Below are 18,680 nucleotides of genomic sequence, written 5' to 3' on the forward strand. Positions count from 1 at the left end.
ACAGTTCATATTGACATTCATAGCTTTGTGTCTGCTTCTGATTATTTTTCCTTTTCCTATAAAATATAATGCTAATTGAAAGTTGCCTCCAGGCACAAAGTGTCAGAAAAAATATAATACATAATTAAGTTCCCCACAGAAATTCTAGAAAATAACTTGTATCCCATCAGTTTCTGCTGTCTATTTTCATTACTGAGTATGTATTTCATTAAGATGATCACATCATTTGATGAGAACCACATTGGGAATACAATGTCTTGTGGTTGATTATAACGATTGGTGCTTAGCTGTATCCACTGCTTTTCCTATAGGTCCCCCAGGCCCACCTGGAGTGGTCATCGTGGAGGAAATCACAGAAAACACAGCCACTCTTTCATGGAGTCCAGCAACTGACAACCACAGTCCCATCTCCTCCTACAACCTGCAGGCCCGCAGCCCCTTCTCCCTGGGCTGGCAAACTGTGAAAACAGGTAAGAGGTCTGGGCACAGTGTCACAAACAAAACCAGCATCTGGAGGCACCAGGTGCACTTGCTTTAAAGCTCACTCATGATCATTTGTCAACTGCAGAAATGCTTTATTATTCTTTCCACATTGATCTCTACCGTGGATTCTTTCCCTGTGCCCTCTAAAAGCAACCTCTCTTCCTTTCTTCTGTTCATAACTTGCAAAAAAGAGATCACATTGAGGCTCTGTTTGTATGATGAACTAACTTTCAGATTCACAAAGAAGCTGTAAAAATTGCACTGTACAAAAAGCCCCCATGGAGCCACTCCCCAGCTTCTTTCAATTATCATGCATGACTTGACAACAGTTATCAAACAGAGAAGTGATACTGAGCAGTGCCCTTGGGTGGGATCCAGGCCTCCCTGGGAATTCATCAGTTTGATGTACAGTTGTTCTCAGGGTGCGGTGCTAGGGAATTCTTCACATTAGGTTGTACAGACACCTGTCTCCATAGGAGGGTTGGGATACAGAATTACCCACAATCCCAGAAGCTTCTACTGTGGTTTTATAATCCTGTGCCAGTTTTATTTATAAAAGGAAAAGCTAACATGAACTGTGTGTCTAAAAGCAGCGCATTATTTTAATGTCTGTGTTTAACATGGTTCCTGCCCTAGTTTCATTATTTAAAAATTATTTTCGTCACTAGTGATTTCCTTTGAATGTTACAACACTAACCTTGTCCAAGCTTTCCTATGTAACTGGAAGTGGTGGCAAAGGATATTTATTAAAAGTCACACTCCCCAAGGGCTACTTGATAAGTATTTAGTATCATGTTTGAATAGACATTAAGAATAGAAGAGAGAGTTAAGAATAGAAGAGAACGTGAAGGAATTGTCTGCACAGACTGGGGATGAGGGTTTCTGTTGTATTTTTTTTTTTATTAAAAATTTCCGCCTCCTCCCCACCTCCCTTTTCCCTCCCCCTCCCCCCCCACTCCCCACGCCCTACTCCCCTCCCCCTCCCTCTCCAGTCCTAAGAGCAGTCAGGGTTCCCTGCCCTGTGGGCAGTCCAAGGTCCTCCCCCCTCCATCCAGGTCTAGGAAGGTGAGCATCCAAACAGCCTAGGCTCCCACAAAGCCAGTACATGCAGTAGGATCAAAACCCAATGCCATTGTCCTTGGCTTCTCAGCAGCCCTCATTGTCCACCATATTCAGAGAGTCTGGTTTTATCCCATGCTTTTTCAGTCCCAGTCCAGCTGACCTTGGTGAGCTCCCAATAGATCAGCTCCACCATCTCAGTGGGTGGGTGCCCCCTTCGCGGTCTTGACTTCCTTGCTCATGTTCTCCCTCCTTCTTTTCCTCATTTGGACCTTGGGAGCTCAGTCCATTGCTCCAATGTGGGTCTCTGTCTCTATCTCCATCCATCGCCAGATGAAGGTTCTATGGTGATATGCAAGATATTCATTAGTATGGCTATAGGATCGAGCCATTTCAGGCTCTCTCTCCTCAGCTGCCCAAGGACCTAGTTGGGGGCATCTCTCATTTTAAAGTTAATTCAACTGCTTAAAAGTAAAATATACCATGCTATTTCGGTAACAGTCCAGCTGGCCTTGGTGAGCTCCCAGTAGATCAGCTCCACTGTCTCAGTGGGTGGGTGCACCCCTCGTGGTCCCGACTTCTTTGCTCATGTTCTCCCTCCCTCTGCTCCTCATTGGGACCTTGGGATCTCAGTCCATTGCTCCAGTGTGGGTCTCTGTCTCTATCTCCATCCATCACCAGATGAAGGTTCTATGATGATATGCAAGATATTCGTCAGTATTGCTCTAGGATAGGGTCATTTCAGGTTCCCTATCCTCAGCTGCCTAAGGAACTAACTGGGGACCTCAGCTTGGGCACCTGGGAGCCCCTCTAGGGTCAAGTCTCTTGCCCACCCTAAAGTGGCTCCCTTAACTAAGAATTGTCGTTCCGAGCTCCCCTATCCAACCTTTCTTTATCCCAATCCTCCTGTTTCCCCAAGTCCCCCCTCCTTCCCTTCTACCTTTTCTCTCCCCATCTCCCCTTACCCCCATCCCACCCCACCCCCAAGATCCCACTTTTCTCCCCGGCAATTTTGTCTACTTCCCTTAGCCAAGAGGATAACTATATGTTTTTCCTTGGGTTCACCAAATAGCATGGGATAAAACTGGACTCTCTGAACATGGCGAACAATGAGGGCTGATGAGACGCCAAGGACAATGGCACGGGTTTTGATCCTACTTAATGTGCTGGCTTGGTGGGAGCCTAGCCAGTTTGGATGTTTACCTTCCTTGATATGGACGGAGGGGGGAGGACCTAGGACTTACCACTGAGCAGGGAGCCCTGACTGCTCTTTGGACTGGAGAGGGAGGGGGAGAGGAGTGGGGGGAGGGGGAGAAGGGTGGGAGGAGGGAGAGAAGAGTGGGAGGAGGGGGAGGGAAATGGGAGGCTCGGAGGAGGTGGAAATTTTTTTTATTCTCCTTTTATCAATAAAAAAAAGAATAAAGTTCTAAAAGCAGAAAAAAAAAGTAAAATATAAAAATCAAGCTAGACATGATGGGAGATCAGTAAGAGGACTGCAGCACATTTTAATCCAGCTTTGTCTACATAAGTGTCTTGAGGCCAAATGAATGACATATCAAAACCCTATTTCAACATCAGCAAATAAATAATGTGAAAATCATCAAGATGATGTATGAGTTCATTAACAATAAAACTAAAATGCAATACTATGACTATGGAATGGTCTATTGTATCTAGGTAAATGACACTTTAGCACAAGCTTTGCTTCACTCATTACAATTATATAGAAAGAAAATGTCTTTTCTTACAGAACATATTTCAGATCTTACTTGATAATAAGTTGCTGCATGAACTTAGACTTCGCTGTGGTTAGTAATACACTGTGTAGTATGTATACAGATGTTTCTCATTTCTATTTAAAACACTGGCGTTGGTCCTGGGTCCACCATATCCTTGTGCAGCAAATATAGCTCCCCAAGGAATAAGAGGAGTTATCTGGGTTGATCGACATAGGAAGACCACAAATTCAAACTTCATGAGCAGATTCAAGAATTCTCATCCACTGTTTGCCAGGTCGCCATCTTACCTTTCATGTGGTTGTTCAAAGATTTTGTTTTGCAGCTACAGAAAATGATCATTGTGTATCTGGTGTATTCTCAGACACTCCATCCTCCTGCCACTGTTTGTCACACAGACTGTTCAACTTCCTCTGGGAGAGATGCTTAGTAGTTCATACATATTTCCTGATTCACTTGATGATTTACTAAACCATTTTGTCTTATACTGCACCTACTATAGCCATGAGTTCATGTTCTTTATTTAACTTGCTCTCTGATTCCTGCTTATCCTTTTGTTTTTATTTATTTATTTATTTTTAATGCATCTGTTTCTACAGGGGTTGGAGAGATTATGAAGAAAAGTTGGTTTGTGTTTGCTGACAAAGCTCTACTAGAAAGCAGTATTTTTATCTTCTAAAATAATTTGAAAACTAGAGACTTTCAAGTTAGAGCTCTGCTTTGACTGTCTTCAGAAAGTAGCTATTTAAAAAAAACTATTGTTATGGTTTACTTATAAAGAAATACATTTTTCAGAATTATAGCAATATCAGTATTCTTTTGTTTCTATGCTTCATAGTGTGAAGGATCTAGCAGACTGATTCCTCATCTATCTAACTTCTTTGTCCAAAACACAATACCCATTGCAGTAGCGGTGAAGGCATGCCAACCTAGGGCAAGTCCATGAAGGAGTCCTCAAATCCTAGGTGATCCAAACCAGCCTGGCTTTAGCCCTGTCTATAACCTAGCCATATTCCTTATGGGTGCAATAAGTTGACTGATCAGTTATTTTCATAAGTGCTCTCATAATCTAATATAGTTAAAGTCAAAACAACTTCTAATCCTGGCATATATATTTGGATAAAAGATGAGTACACAGTTTATAACTTTTAATAAATGAATGCAATTTATAAGCTTCTGGAAAACATTTAACATTCTTTTATGTGCCAAAATGAAAACAAATTCCTTATTTTCTGTTATTGAAACAAAAATTTGAGAATAGGCCAGCTAACTAAGAATATCATAAATTGACTTACAAATTCACATCTTATAATTGACTTATAAATTCTCCCTCCTGCAGGGGAGGTTCGAAGTTAAAAAAGTATAGTGTGTATAATTGGAAGAAAGTATGAAATAATCTTTGGCAAAAAGTTCATCTTCAAGTCCTATTTCCATTTAAGCAAATTTATTGTGCCTTAAAATTCTACTGTCATTTACGCTACTGAGAATTCTAAGGTGACCTGTTTTGCATTTTCATATGTTTACTTATGATTATCAAAAAATAACCATTACTGATCTTTGCATAACTTTAAGATGTTTCTTAAGCATTCATTATTGGTTTCTATTGTCTGTCTGTGGATATTATTTCCATGAGATGATTGGTTGATTAAATTTTTCAATTTGACAAGCTTGTCAAGTATTTTATTAAATTATTGAATGTGATGCTTTTGCTAGGAAACACATTCCAATGGGATTCTCCTCTTAGTCACTTCTTAGCTGCTTTTAATCACTGCTTTATTTTTCTCAGTGAAGCATGTATTTTCTTTGAAAGCAACCTGTGTCCATGCCTCTAGCAATGATATCTTTATTAAAAAGGTGCCAGCAATGCTTTTTAAATATTCTTAGCTGCTTAAAATTGTCCATTATCCTTAATATCTTCAATATTGAAAAATCAAAATCCTGTACTAATGAAGAAAACTTTGTTTGCAATTTATTTTATTTGCTTATGAATATTAATACCGCTAACTCACATTTTTGAAAGCATTATATACCCTTTTAAAAAGGCAATAAATTCAGAGTTATCTAATCAACTTTGTTATAAGTTGGAAATTGATTGATTTATAAATTATGATTAAAATAGTAAAATATGAAGCTGGCTAGATGGCAAAGTAGGTAAGAGAACTTTCTGCATAAACTTGGGGATCTGAGTTCAAATGCTCAGCAAATATACAAAAATTTGAGCATGGCTGTAAATCCTTATAACTTCAGTTTTGAGGGATGGAGACAGGTAGATGCTCATTGTTCAATGCCCCCACACACAAATGGTGAGTTTCTAATTCATTGAAATACCTCATCTCAAAGCAGAAAGGCTTTGAGTGAAAGAGGAAGGTCACCTGACATTTTTCTCTGTTTGCAATATGTGTGTGGTATATACACAGAAACACTAGTATGCACCACCTGCACATTACTCTCTCTCCCTCTCCCTCTCCCTCTCCCTCTCGCTCTCCCTCTCCCTCTCTCTCTCCCTCTCTCTCTCTCTCTCTCTCTCTCTCTCTCTCTCTCTCTCTCTCTCTCTCTCACACACACACACACAATCTTGGAACATATCAATTCTAAGAAAATAAATATAAACTGAAGAAGAATATCAAAACCCAACTATAGAGTACTCATAACAAAAATAAACTAGCCAAAGGAGGCAGAGAGAGAATAAACTCTGAAGTAAAAATTAAAGTCAAATACAGTAACCTTCTGGAAAACAGAGAATACCAAGTAAGCAAGAGCAATTAAGTGTGCTTGTGTTGCTCATATGTCCGCTATAGTTTGACACTGATCATTGATTTTATTTTTTTTCTTTTTTAGTTTTCTATTATTTTATAAATAATATCATTCAAAATTTTCACTTCCTCCCCTCTTCCCATTTCCCTCTCACTTCCCCGCTCACCCTCCCTCCCTTCCACTCCAGTCCTAGAGAGGGCAGGGTGCCCTACCCTGTGAGAAGTTCAAGGCCCTCCCCACTCCATCCAGGCTGAGAAAGGTATGCTTCCAAATAGACTAGGATCCCAAAAAGCCTCTACATGCAGTAGAGACAAATCCCAGTGCCATTATCATTGGCTTCTCAGTCTGCCCCAATTGTCAGCCACATTCAGAGGTTCCAGTTTGAGCCCGTGCTCGTTCATTTCTAGTCCAGCTGGAGTTGGTGAGCACCCATTAAATCAGGCACACTGTCTCAGTGGGTGGACCAACCCTTTGTAGTCCTGACTTCCTTGCTCATATTCTCCATCCTTCTTCTCTTCAACTGGACTTTGGGAGCTCAGTTCAGTGCTCCCATGTGAGTCTCTGTCTTTATCTCAATCTGTCGCAGCAGGACAAAGGTTCTATGATGATATTTAAGATAGTAATCAGTCTGATAAAGGGACAAGGCCAGTTCAGGCACCCTTTCCTCCACTGCCCAGGGTCCTAGCTGGGGACATCCCTGTGGATACCTAGAAACCCCTCTAGATCCAAGCCTCTTGCCAACCCCAAACTGGCTCCCTTAATTAAAATATCTTCTTTCCTGCTCCCATATTCGTCCTTATTCCCTCTGAACCATTCCACTCCTCCAAGCTCTCCCCAACCCCCCTTCTCCCTTCTATCTCACCCCTCCCCTTACCCCCACCCCTACCCTCACCCCCATGCTCCCAACTTTTTCAGCTGTCATAGTGTCCCATAGATTTGGGTATGTTGTGTCTTCATTTTTGTTGAGTTCAAGGAAGACTTTAATTTCTTTCTTATTTCTTCCTTGACCCAGAGGTGGTTCAGTACTTGGCTCTTCAGTTTCCATGAGTTTGTAGACTTTCTGGGGGTGGAATAGTTGTTAAATTCTAACTTTCCTCCATAATGATCCAATAAGACACAGGTGGTTACTCCAATTCTTTTGTATCTGTGGATGTTTGCTTTGTTACCAAGTATGTGATCAATTTTCAAGTAGGTTCCATGAGATGCTGAGAAGAAGGTATATTCTTTTCTGTTTGGGTGGAATGTTCTATAGATGTCTGTTAAGTCCAGTTGATTCATTACATCTGTTAGTTCACTTCTTTCTCTGTTAAGTTTCTGTCTGTTTGACCATTGATGGGAGAGGAGTGTTGAAATCTATTAGTGTGTGGGGTTTGATGTGTGATTTGAGTTCTAGTAATGTTTCTTTTACATATGTGGGTGCTTTTATATTAGGGTCATAGATATTCAGGATTGAGACTTCATCTTGATGAATTGTTCCTGTTATGAGTATAAAGTATCCTTCTCCATCTCTTCTGATTGATTTTAGTTTGAAATCAATTTTGTTAGCTGTTAGGATAACCACACCTGCTTGTTTCTTAGGTCTGTTTGATTGGAAAACGTTTTCCCAACTCTTTACTCTGAGGTAGTATCTTTCTTTGAGGTCGAGCTGTGTTTCTTGTAAACAGCAATATGTTGGATCCTGTTTTTGTCTCCATTCTCTTAACCTGTTCCTTTTTATAGGTGAATTGAGTCTATTGATATTAAACGATATTAATGACCAATGGTTGTTAACTCTGGTTGTTTTTTTGTTTTTTGGGTTTTTTTTTTTTTTTGGTGGTAGTATTTGTGTGTTTCCTTTCGTTGAGCTGTGTTGTTGTAGGGTTGTCAGATATCTGTGCTATTGTAAGTGTTGTTGGCTTCCTTGGGTTGAGGTTTTCCTTCTAGTACTTTCTTAAGACTGGGTTTGTAGACATGTATTGTTTAAATCTGGTTTTGTCTTGGAATATCTTGTTTTCTCTATCCAAGACCTTCTGGCTTTCATGGTTTCCATTGAGAAGTCAGGTGTAATTCTGATAGGTTTACTTTTATATATTACTTGATCTTTTTCCTTTGCAGCTCTTAATAATCCTTTTTTTATTCTGTATGTTTTATGTTTTGATTATTATATGACAAGGGGATGATTTTTTTTTGATCCAGTCTATTTGGTGTTCTGTAAGCTTCTTGTACTTTCATAGGAATATGCTTCTTTAGGTTGGAAAAGTTTTCTTCTATAATTTTGTTGAATATATTTTCTGGGCCTTTGAGCTAGAATTCTCCTTCTTCTACCCCAATTATTCTTAGGTTTGGTCTTTTCATGGTGTCCCAGTTTTCCTGGATGTTTTGTGTTAAGAATTTCTTGGATTTGCTGTTTGCTTTGATCAATGAGTCTATTTCCTCTAAAGTATCTTCAGCATCTGAGATTCTTTCTTCTATCTCTTGTATTCTGTTGGTTATACTTGTCTCGGTAGTTACTGTTTGTTTTCCCAGATTTTCCATATCCAGCCATCCCTTGGTTTGTGTTTCCTTTATTACATCCAAGTCTTCAAGTCTTGAACTGTTTCCTTTACATGTTTGATTGCTTTTTTCTTGGTTTTCTTGGGTATCTGTGAGGGATTTATTAATTTCTTCTAACTTTTTGTTTGTCTTCTCTTCCATTTCTTTAAGGAAGTTTTTTACTTTCTGTTTAAGAGTTTCCATCATTTTTATAAGGTTACGTTTTAAATTGATTTCTTCTATTTCTTCTGTGTTAGGGTGTTTGAGTCTTCCTGCTGCATGTTCATTGGATTCTGGTGTTATCATGTTGCTTTTCAGGTTGTTGGAGAAATTCTTGCATTAGCTCCTGTCCATCTCTTCCTTCAAATGAGGCCAGCAGTGTCTTGACATCTTCGTCCAATCTTTGCTGTGGCTGACTGTATACTTGAGAGCTTTTCTTGGTCTGCCCTCTCTTAGGTCCCCTCAGCACTGTAACTGGCTCTCAGATCCCCTCTTCCCTGAAACAGGCTGTGCTAGGGGATCCAAGGACCCCACAGATGAAAAGGAGTGCTTGGGGACAAGATGGGATGTGGTAAAGAAAGCCAGTAGCCCGGGACACACCCTGCTTGATGGCCTGAAAATTTAGAGGATTGGAGGGGGCATGGACTCAGTTCCCCAAGACTGTCTGGCTAGGCGGCCACCTGATCATTGATTTTAAACATATGGAGGTCAGTGTCAACCTTCACGATTGCAGTTTCAGTGATAGAGGAGCTGGTATGGTCTGATAAATAAATAGTCAAGAGAGAATGGGACATGGTTTTGTAAAGACAATTGTAAGAAATTTCATGGTTTGATAGAATCAAAGTATGGTATGAAACTTGTCCCAAGAAGAGATCAGAGTTTGTACCTACTCCACACATGCTGTCATTTCTAACTAAAAGATATATTCATGAGTTGTTCTGGAAAGGAAACAAAATATGTTTGTGAGTATAAAAAACATCTCCCTAGAAACTGAAGAAAACTCTGTTTCTAGTGGGACTTAGCCTCTTCTCTAGGGCTGAGGATGGGAAAATGATTTTTAGTGTAGATCATGCTAAGTTCTTTGATAGCCAGATGAGAGGAATTCTAATGGCCTACAAACAACTTCAGCATATGCAGTGCTTACTTCCTGAAAGTTCATTTTGTCATAGTAGTTATACATAGTAACGTACTATGAGGAAGCAGGATCATGGCCATGTATTATGAGAAATGACTGCATAGAATGAGGAAGTAGGGATTAGTAATGGCGACATCATTGACCAACATGCATTTGTAGCATTTCTCCAGCCTCGTAATAGCATGAACTATGCTCCTTCTCTGTAGTCCCAGAAGTCATCACGGGAGACATGGAGTCAGCGATGGCTGTGGACCTAAATCCCTGGGTAGAATATGAATTCCGAGTGGTGGCCACCAATCCAATTGGAACAGGGGATCCAAGCATTCCATCTCGAATGATCCGCACAAACGAGGCAGGTAAGAACCATGGCACAAATCTCCTGCTTCATAAGCCTCTCATCACTCTGAAAGGAAGCTGAATTAATCACGACTGCGCCATGACTTTCCTGATGCATTTTCCTAGTATCCTGAATTTATTTCCTTTAAAATAATTATTTTTATTCTTTTCAGCCATTTTATCACTGCTTCCAAAACAAAAATTTATGAAATCTATGATTTGTCCTCCCATCCTTAAACTTAAATTCTCATGAAGTGCAGGCAATTTATTTATTCTTCTAAGAAACCCCATAAAATTCAGAATAGTTTAATTTACCTTTCTATTCCTCAGTGATTGTTCTTACCTTCAATTACAATCTACTTGCTTAGGCTGCTCTCTGCTACCCTTCACCCCCTAACCTGTGTAAATTATACTTTTACACTTTGAAGAGACAAACAGAGCCCCTCCTTAACCTGGTGCTTTCTGGAAAACTGTATACGTGAGCTACCCATCTGATACATAGCTTAGAAAAACCAAGGGGTCTTCCTAGTCTTCCAGAATAAATTTATCTAATTGAAAAAAATACCCAAATGACCATATCAAGGAAACTAATTGCTTTCAGGATGAGTAACTCTCCTAAACTTTTAAAGTATGAATCTACTTGTGCTATTAAAATTTTGTTAACAAGCCACCATTGCATCTTAAGCCAAACCATGTTCAGATGATGCATTTCAAAGATTTTGTCTAGCTTTATACCTGCCTCAGTCATAGATTGCTGTCTTAAATTTTATGTATGCACGGCATACTTTATTCCATTAAAGTCTAAAGGAAGAGGAAAGATGCTGTGAAAGTGTGTGCAGAGCGTGCCTCTCACAGTGAGCTGGGAAGGTGAGCATTGCCCACTTTATACTGCTTTGCTTGACATCAAATTCAGCTGGACCTCCCAATGGCATAGAACCAAGTGCCGAGTTTTGTAGCTGTTTCTTCAGGCAGCACAGATCAAAAGTCACCAGTATCCTGAGGTAGCAGTCCCCAGTAACACACTCTGCCTCCATTAGGTACCTATTTTATATTCCAATATGACATTATTCTAATGGACCAACTAAACTTCCAAAATGGAGAGCTACATTGGAGGGGGAAATTGTCTTAACATTACGATATTGAGATTATGAGAGATTATGCCTCTGTAAAATTTCTCTTAATAAAAAAACCTAAATTTTTTTTAAAAAAGAAAAAGTACTTCAAGTGAAGTATTTCTATGTCAAAAGTGCTTCTTTCTCATATACCAAAAAAAAATTTTGCAGTTTTCCTAAAGAATACATTTTAGTATTTTTGGTCATCAAAACACTTCCAAGAAGATAATATAACCAATAGAATAGGCTAGGCTGGCACTGGAGAACATGTCAGCACATGCTATGTACCTATATCCAGGAGTCCATAGAAAACTCAGTACTTCGTACAATGAATATACACCAAAAAAAAGCAAGCTTTACACCCCAAATATACAATTTAGTTCAGTCCAATGTCTTGGCATAAGGAGGTCAACCTAGCATAGAAAACGTCTATTTTTACTGTGGTGCACATTTATATTTATAGAGCAATTTCAATTTTCTTACAAGTTTTAATTAGATTATCCAGAGAGAGAGAAAGTTATAAATAGATTACATGTTTAATTAATGAAATGTGCTGCTCTCGTCAAACTAACGTGTAAATTTGAAAGACAACAGTGTGAATGTTTTATTATTTCAAAGATGTCACAAGAGAGATGATTGTAGATTAAGAAATGAATATGAAAATATGAGATGTTGAAACAGAAAAACAAAATGAATACAAGAGCAGCAGCTGTTCCTTTTCTTGAACCCCACCATTCTACAACTAATACGTTAGAAACCTCTGAACGGTCAGTAAGAAGGGCAACTGTGTAACTTGCCATTGGGAAGTTTTTGCATTCTTTGTCTAGTAACAGCCATTACTTCTAAATCTTTTCATATAGTGCTAAATAGAGCTTAGTAACATAGCAAAATTACATATAACAAAACAGTTATCAAGTAAAAATTACAATAATCTTTATCATAACTAAGGAAAACTATAACTAACTATTCTTCAACTCCATCAAAGAATCCAGAAAGATACAATATTACCTAAGCAAACAAGAAATAAGCAACTTTCAAACTCTAGAATTGACAGAGACATCTCGCTGTCTGGACAGTCACCCAAAGTTCTTTTGTACCGTTGGGGCATCCATCTTCAGCCTACAGGCCCATAGTATCCAGCAGACATTTCCATGAAGCAGGAAATTTTAAAGACAGTTCAGTCACTTTTTTCTGTGTCCTGCAGAATGTCTCGCAGAGTCTTTCTTGAGTCAGGAACCCCGAAAGACCATCTCACCTTTAGGCAAGTTCAGCAGTCCTCTCTGTGGGTTCTCTGTGTCCAATTTATGCAATAGTCCAGGCAAGAGCAGTTTCTTGCCCAAATGGCTATCAAACTCCATAAGGAGCCTCTTCGATGCCCATCTTCCTTTTGAAGTAGATTGGTGCTGCCTGGAGCAGACATGTCTCATTGTCATGAAAAGCCCTAAGTTTAAAAAAAAACATTTAAAATGCCATATTCTATAATCTTTGAAAAGTATGAAGAATGCCTATCTAAAATATATCTATGTACATCTAAAAAATCTTAACTAACATGACTAACATGACTACAAGCTTGACTATTATTGATTATCCATTAACAACCTATATACATTACATTTTAAGTGAACTACACAATCACAATACCTTAATCAAGATCAGAAATACATATACATATAACAAAATTGACCTTAAATTTAAATCACTAAAGCAAAATCCATATCAATGCAAATTATTCACATCTATATCATATCCCCCTTTAAATGTAAAAGAACATTTGTAAACAATATATGTTGGGGTGCCACTCTGTAGTGGGAGCTGCGGGCTGCATTCCGCCACCCAGCTCCTGCCACCAGCTAGCTTTACCCGAAATAACAACACACAAATTGTATTCATTTAAACACAGCTTGGCCCATTATATCTAGCCTCTTCTTGGCTAACTCTCGCACCTGGACTAGCCCATATCTAATAATGTGTGTAGCATCCCAAGGTGCGCTTACCGGGAAGATTCTAGCCTATGTCCATCCTGGGTCAGAGCTTCATCGCCTATGCCTCAGAGAGCAGAGCTATGGCGTCTGCCTGGGAGAGGGCAGCATGGTGTCTCTGAGCTCACTTCCTCTTCCTCCCAGCATTCTGTTCTGTTTACTCCACCCACCTATGTTTTAACCTATGAGGCCAAGCAGTTTCTTTATTTTTTAACTAATGACCTTCCTCCATCAGCTTAGTGTATGTGTGCGTGCATTTGCGAGCACACGTGCACACACACACATACACATGTGCATATATATGTGAAGTTTATTGAGTTACATGAGTTTAGAATTGAATTAATGTTCAGGTGTGTCATTTACTAGCTTGCTGAACACAGGCAAGGGTGTCTAAGGCTTTCTTATTAGCATTTGTCAAATTAGGAAAATATCATGCTCCAGTATTCTTGCTGTTGCTGTTGCAAACACGATGACAAAAAAAGGGAAGGAAGGAAGGGAGGGAGGGAGGGAGGGAGGGAGAGAGAGAGAGACTTGAAGGAATGGTGGGGGCAGAAGGGTTTCTTTGGCTTTCCCTTCCAGGTCACACAATCTGTCACTGAAGAAAGTCTGGACAGGGACTTGAAACAAAAACCATGGAGGAGTGCTGCTTGCCAGCTTGCTCATTTCCTCATTGGATCACTCATAGTCTGTTGCTCAGATAACTTACCCACACAATCCAGGACCAGAATCAATGAATGGTACCTGGACTGGACCATCCTATAATCAAGAAAATACCCCCACAAAGAGGCCCAGTGGCCAATTTGATCTAGGCAATGTTTCAAATGAGTCTCTTCTGTCAAATGGCTATAAGTGTGTCAAGTTGACAAATAGTGCTAACAAGGACATGTTGTAGCCTACTTCTCTTGATCCTTGTATTACATAAGAAACTTCACATAAGTATTAACATCTCTGTTGTTATTACAACCACCTTTATTCACTGGGTTGTTATTTTATAAGAAGGGAATTTAAGCAACGATGAGCATGCAAAAGTCTCTTTTATATTGATGATATGTTTTCAGATAAATGTATATGGGCTAAATATCTCCCTACCAAGCCCACTAGGGACCCTCACACACAGCCATTTCATTCTTTTTACCTAGTAATGTGTCTGTAAGGGCATATTTTTTTTTAATCGAAAAATACTCTCTGCTACATGATGCGTACTGTTACTTTATTTTTTATAATGATTTTGATTTGGCTTTAGGGGTCTGTTGCTTGCTATAATTTCTGTCTTATTTTAATCTTACTGGGACCATTTCTTTTACATAATATAATTAAATTACTCATTGGCTTGAAAAAAGTCATAATGTTCACTTAATGGTATTTTCTTTAATTTTGCCAACTATTTTGGCAGAATATATTTTCTTTAAGACAAAGGAAGACTAAAAAACTAAAACCCTCCTAGCTTGGGCCCTTTGGTGACAGCAGTGTATGACCACTTTGTGGTTTCTAATTTTCTCCAGTAAATCATTCCGTTCAACTCTTATTTAGTCTGGTTTCCAAATGTCCCTTAAAAGCTATACTATCAATACATAGACTTTCAGAGAAAAAAATCAGGCTTATCTTAGACAGTGTTAGCATTTTTGTATCATTAAGCTATTTTTACTAAGGAGCCAGAATATGTATTTATCACAATAGGATTTTATTCTGTCTCCTCTGAAGTCAGATTTTCTCAATAGCAACGATGTTTCTCTGAAGATGTGAACATGAAAACAAAAACAGCATCTTTTCAGGAGCAAGAAGATAAAGTACAGCTGAAGAGATTGTAATTAATAATGACCTGAGTCTTTCTTCTGCTGCAGTGAGCCATGCAACCTCAGATGCTGAGTGAGACTGGGTAGAAAATGCTTGTAAGGAACAGGGCAGTCAGCCTTACTTTTCTGTCTTAGTTCCCGCTGTCTTGACCCAGGGGTTTCTCACCAACACTAACTTCAATAGAGATAGGTCATTTCCCTATTAAAACAAGTAGCAGAGGAGCAAGACAGCCCTGGTAGATGGCTCAGTGCTTCTGTCTTCCACCAGAGGCAACATTGAGCTTCAGAGTTTTTACAAGAACTCTCAATCCCACATTGAACTCCCTAAGCAACAGAGGAAAAGGTAGTTTGTGGAACATTGCATATTTCTAGGGCTTAGCAAGCAGGTGGGCAGAACAGTCACAGTGGGGGCAAAGGGCACCATGGAAGGAAACTTTGACTAGGATTTGTGGAATCATATGCCGCTAGAGGTTCCTATGTCCCCAAAGAGCCCATAGCGTCTCATAAAAAGAAGCGTGTAAACAAAAAAAAGTCTTGGCAGCATCTAACAACCAGTGAGAGATCATGAGATGATATCAAACAAATAGACAGAGATGCCATCTTCTATGTAGATATATCCCTTTTCTTTTTTGTCTGGGGAGTACCAGTCAAAGTGGCAGTTTCAGGGTGAGAAAGGAAGCAGAAATGAGATGGAAGAGACCGAGCACTGCTCCCCAGGGTCAAACCCAAGCTAGGATGGAAGGGTAGAAAATGGGATGCCTGTGAAATTACAGTTTTTATTTAAATCAAATAGATTTTAAATATCTAAAAATGAGACTTCCCTAGGTTGCAATAGTGATGAGGAAATAGTTGGGATTGGAGCTATAGATTAGAAGTGAGTGTATGTGTGTGTATGTTTGTGCACATGTGTGCATGTGTGTTTCATTAGTACATTTTGACCATTTCTTCCATGTATTCAGATGAATTCTGGTACTATGAGTTAGTGGATCCACAACTGGTCTCACCAAGCTCTAGTGGACAGTTATAAATTCATGGTCACACAGACAGCCTTGGTTCAACTCCATGGGACATAAGATAAAACTAAAAGTCTGGAATATGAGAAAGATTTGTAGGGAGCTATCAATAGTGAAAAGGAGATTCAGGGGAAGCAAGCAGACAAAGCACATAAAGAGAAAGTGGTGGGAAAAGAATGACGCTGTTTCTACAAATGGTCTGGTCTGCTCTGTTCACAGGCGACGAGCTACTGCAATGTAGGAAGCATGTGTCTGGGAAAGACTTCCATCTGCATGTCTGCTTGATACATCTAGCTGTAAGAGTATTGATTGCTTAAATGTAAAGATAATATGTTTTCTTGGCCAGAAAAGTTTATGTGACATTTTCCATTTCAGAGTCAAAAGATAATAGGGGACAGAATTCAGGGTGCTGGGCAGTTGAGGAGCTATCTCTGGAATACGCAGTTTTATCCATGGCTTCCATCAGTATTTGCTTTTCTCTGCTTCTTTAGCCTTCTCTTCGCTATAAGAAACAAAAGAAAAAATGTAAATGCAGGAGGACCAGGAAGTCAGAGCCAGTCTCAACTACACAGCAATTTCAAGGCCAGTCAAGAATTCATGAAAAATTGTTTAAAACGACAACAACAAAAACAAACCTAACCAGATAAGCAGATACTAATAATTTCAGAAGACAGGTTGGATGACGAAATAGGAAGACTGGGATTCAGCTCAGATCTTTGTCATATCCCTGGAAACTATCACTCTGCCTGCGCAAAGTTTGCCCCACTGAGTCGAACAAAAACAGCAGTTAGCTCTCCAGGAGGTAAAGATGGATGCTTTAAAAAAAAAACCCACACTAGCTCAGAATTGAGAATAGGTAGGGATGTTGCTTGATGCTGGTTTGGGAGTTTCTGCTTTGGGGGATTTCAGGAGGCAGGGCTGCTGTTTGGTGCTGGTTTGGGAGTCTTAGCCTTGGGGGACTCTAATTTCTAAGCTTTCTACATACTTGATGTAGTTGGTAATTGTTAATGGGAATATTTAAGTTCAATTCTACTAGAAAAATGTCTTGAAATGTCCCTCTGACTACCATTCCTGTGTAGCCAACCCCTCACTCTCTCCATTCTCCTGTATCTTTGCTTCATACCTCATACCGGCTACTGGGATAACCACTGAGCGTCTTAATTACAAAGACTGCCCATGGTCTTTAGCAAAGCTGTAAACACTCTAAGAGAAATTGGAGACTTCTTTTGTTTAGTTTTTAATTAAGCTGTGGCGGTAATGTGTAACATGTTATTCAAACAATGACATTTATCAAGAGCCCTGTGATATTCCAGCCTGTTTATATGAAGGGAGCGCTTTCTACTTTGCTCATTCTGGATACTGACAAGAAGGATTTCACTGTTTAAGAAAAAAAGAGAAAATAGCTCACATATCAAGATGCCAGATAAGACGTGAAACAGTTAAGCGTTTGGATCTCATGTGTAAAGTCTCAACTGGATGATCTATCTGTGAAGGGTGATTGCTCAGAAATAAATGCAGGAGAATCAGTTTAACTGCTCAGCATGTGCGTAAACTTAATCCCCTGAGTTAATAAATTCGTGACATTTATCAGTAGCTGACTGAGGAAGAAGGCTACCTCAATGCCTAATTCTAAATCAGGTTCTCACTAATTAAAGTGAAGATATATTTGGTTTAAAAATATGTATTTCTCTGAGAGCATTTATGAGATTTTGATTTTATGGATTTTATGCTTTTAACAAGAATTACAGAACGCTCATACCAAAAGGGCTCTGGGAGATTAAGTCAAATATATTATTTCATAATGTATTATAAACAAAAGGGTTATAATTAAAATCAGCAAGCTCCACTGCAGTGTGGCAGAGATAATGACTGTGTGTCACCACACTGAAAAGGAAATCCATGAGCATGCCAACTACCATATCTGCATGTAATTAGGAAATGTAAGCCAAGCAGAATTAGAGGGTGCAGCGTTAGATCTCAGCAGCAAAGCATGGGCCTTGGTTGCAGCTCTCAAGACCTGTGACTGCCATCAGCTGTTTCCAAACATCTAACAAGCTTTTCAAAATCCATGCAGATGCATTATTGAAACACTAGCAGTCAAAGGCCACTTTTGGTATTGTGCAAGTTTCATTGAAATGGTGATAGAGCAAGGCAAAGAAGATCTTAGCCCCTTGCATTTACTCTTTGACTACAGGTTAACTTGTCTCCAAATGTCATACTGAGCAGTTCAATTTCAGAGCGTATCTTACCAAACAGGTTATTTATAGATAATTTAACCTGGAAATTACTCTTACAGCATTGTGTTAATTTAGAAAAAGTTTTATTTTGCTTTCACAGTCTTTGGAAACCTCAAATATTTATTAGTCACTCCTTAATTCTTTTATGTGTGTTTTATTTTATGCACATGTCTGTGCACCACTTTTGTGCCTAATGTATGTGGAGCCCAGAAGAGGGTGCCAGAACCCCTGGACATGAACTTACAGTGGTTGGGAGCCGCTGTGTGAGGACCAAGCCATCTCTCCAGCCCCATTACTAGTTATATTCTTAGCACATTTTTTTTACTCAGAAAGTTAAAATTTTTGAAAAACTTAAATGTATTTTCTAAAATCAGAATCATGAATGTCCTGTGCAGTGCTCCTTCCAGACTCCCAGAACTCAAACTTTATTGTTCTTTATGTTCAATTCTATTTTTTTAAGATTTATTTATTTACTATATATACAGTGTTCTGTATATATAGTACAGTGTGCATGCATGTTAGAAGAGGGCAC

At 39.2% G+C, this 18,680-nt stretch overlaps 1 protein-coding gene across 2 annotated transcripts in view; it reads left to right on the forward strand.

Moving 5' to 3' along the window:
• The window catches only part of Cntn5 (contactin 5), a 1,171,096-nt gene that overhangs the window by 1,100,808 nt on the left and 51,608 nt on the right, over positions 1-18,680 (forward strand). For both annotated transcript variants that reach the window (XM_075966832.1, XM_075966833.1), the window contains 2 exons: positions 312-470; positions 9,885-10,034. In XM_075966832.1, coding sequence (XP_075822947.1) covers positions 312-470; positions 9,885-10,034 — 309 coding nt within the window. The remainder of the gene's footprint in view (positions 1-311; positions 471-9,884; positions 10,035-18,680) is intronic.

This window comes from Microtus pennsylvanicus, chromosome 3 (assembly GCF_037038515.1).
Source record: "Microtus pennsylvanicus isolate mMicPen1 chromosome 3, mMicPen1.hap1, whole genome shotgun sequence".
Lineage (NCBI taxonomy): Eukaryota > Metazoa > Chordata > Mammalia > Rodentia > Cricetidae > Microtus > Microtus pennsylvanicus.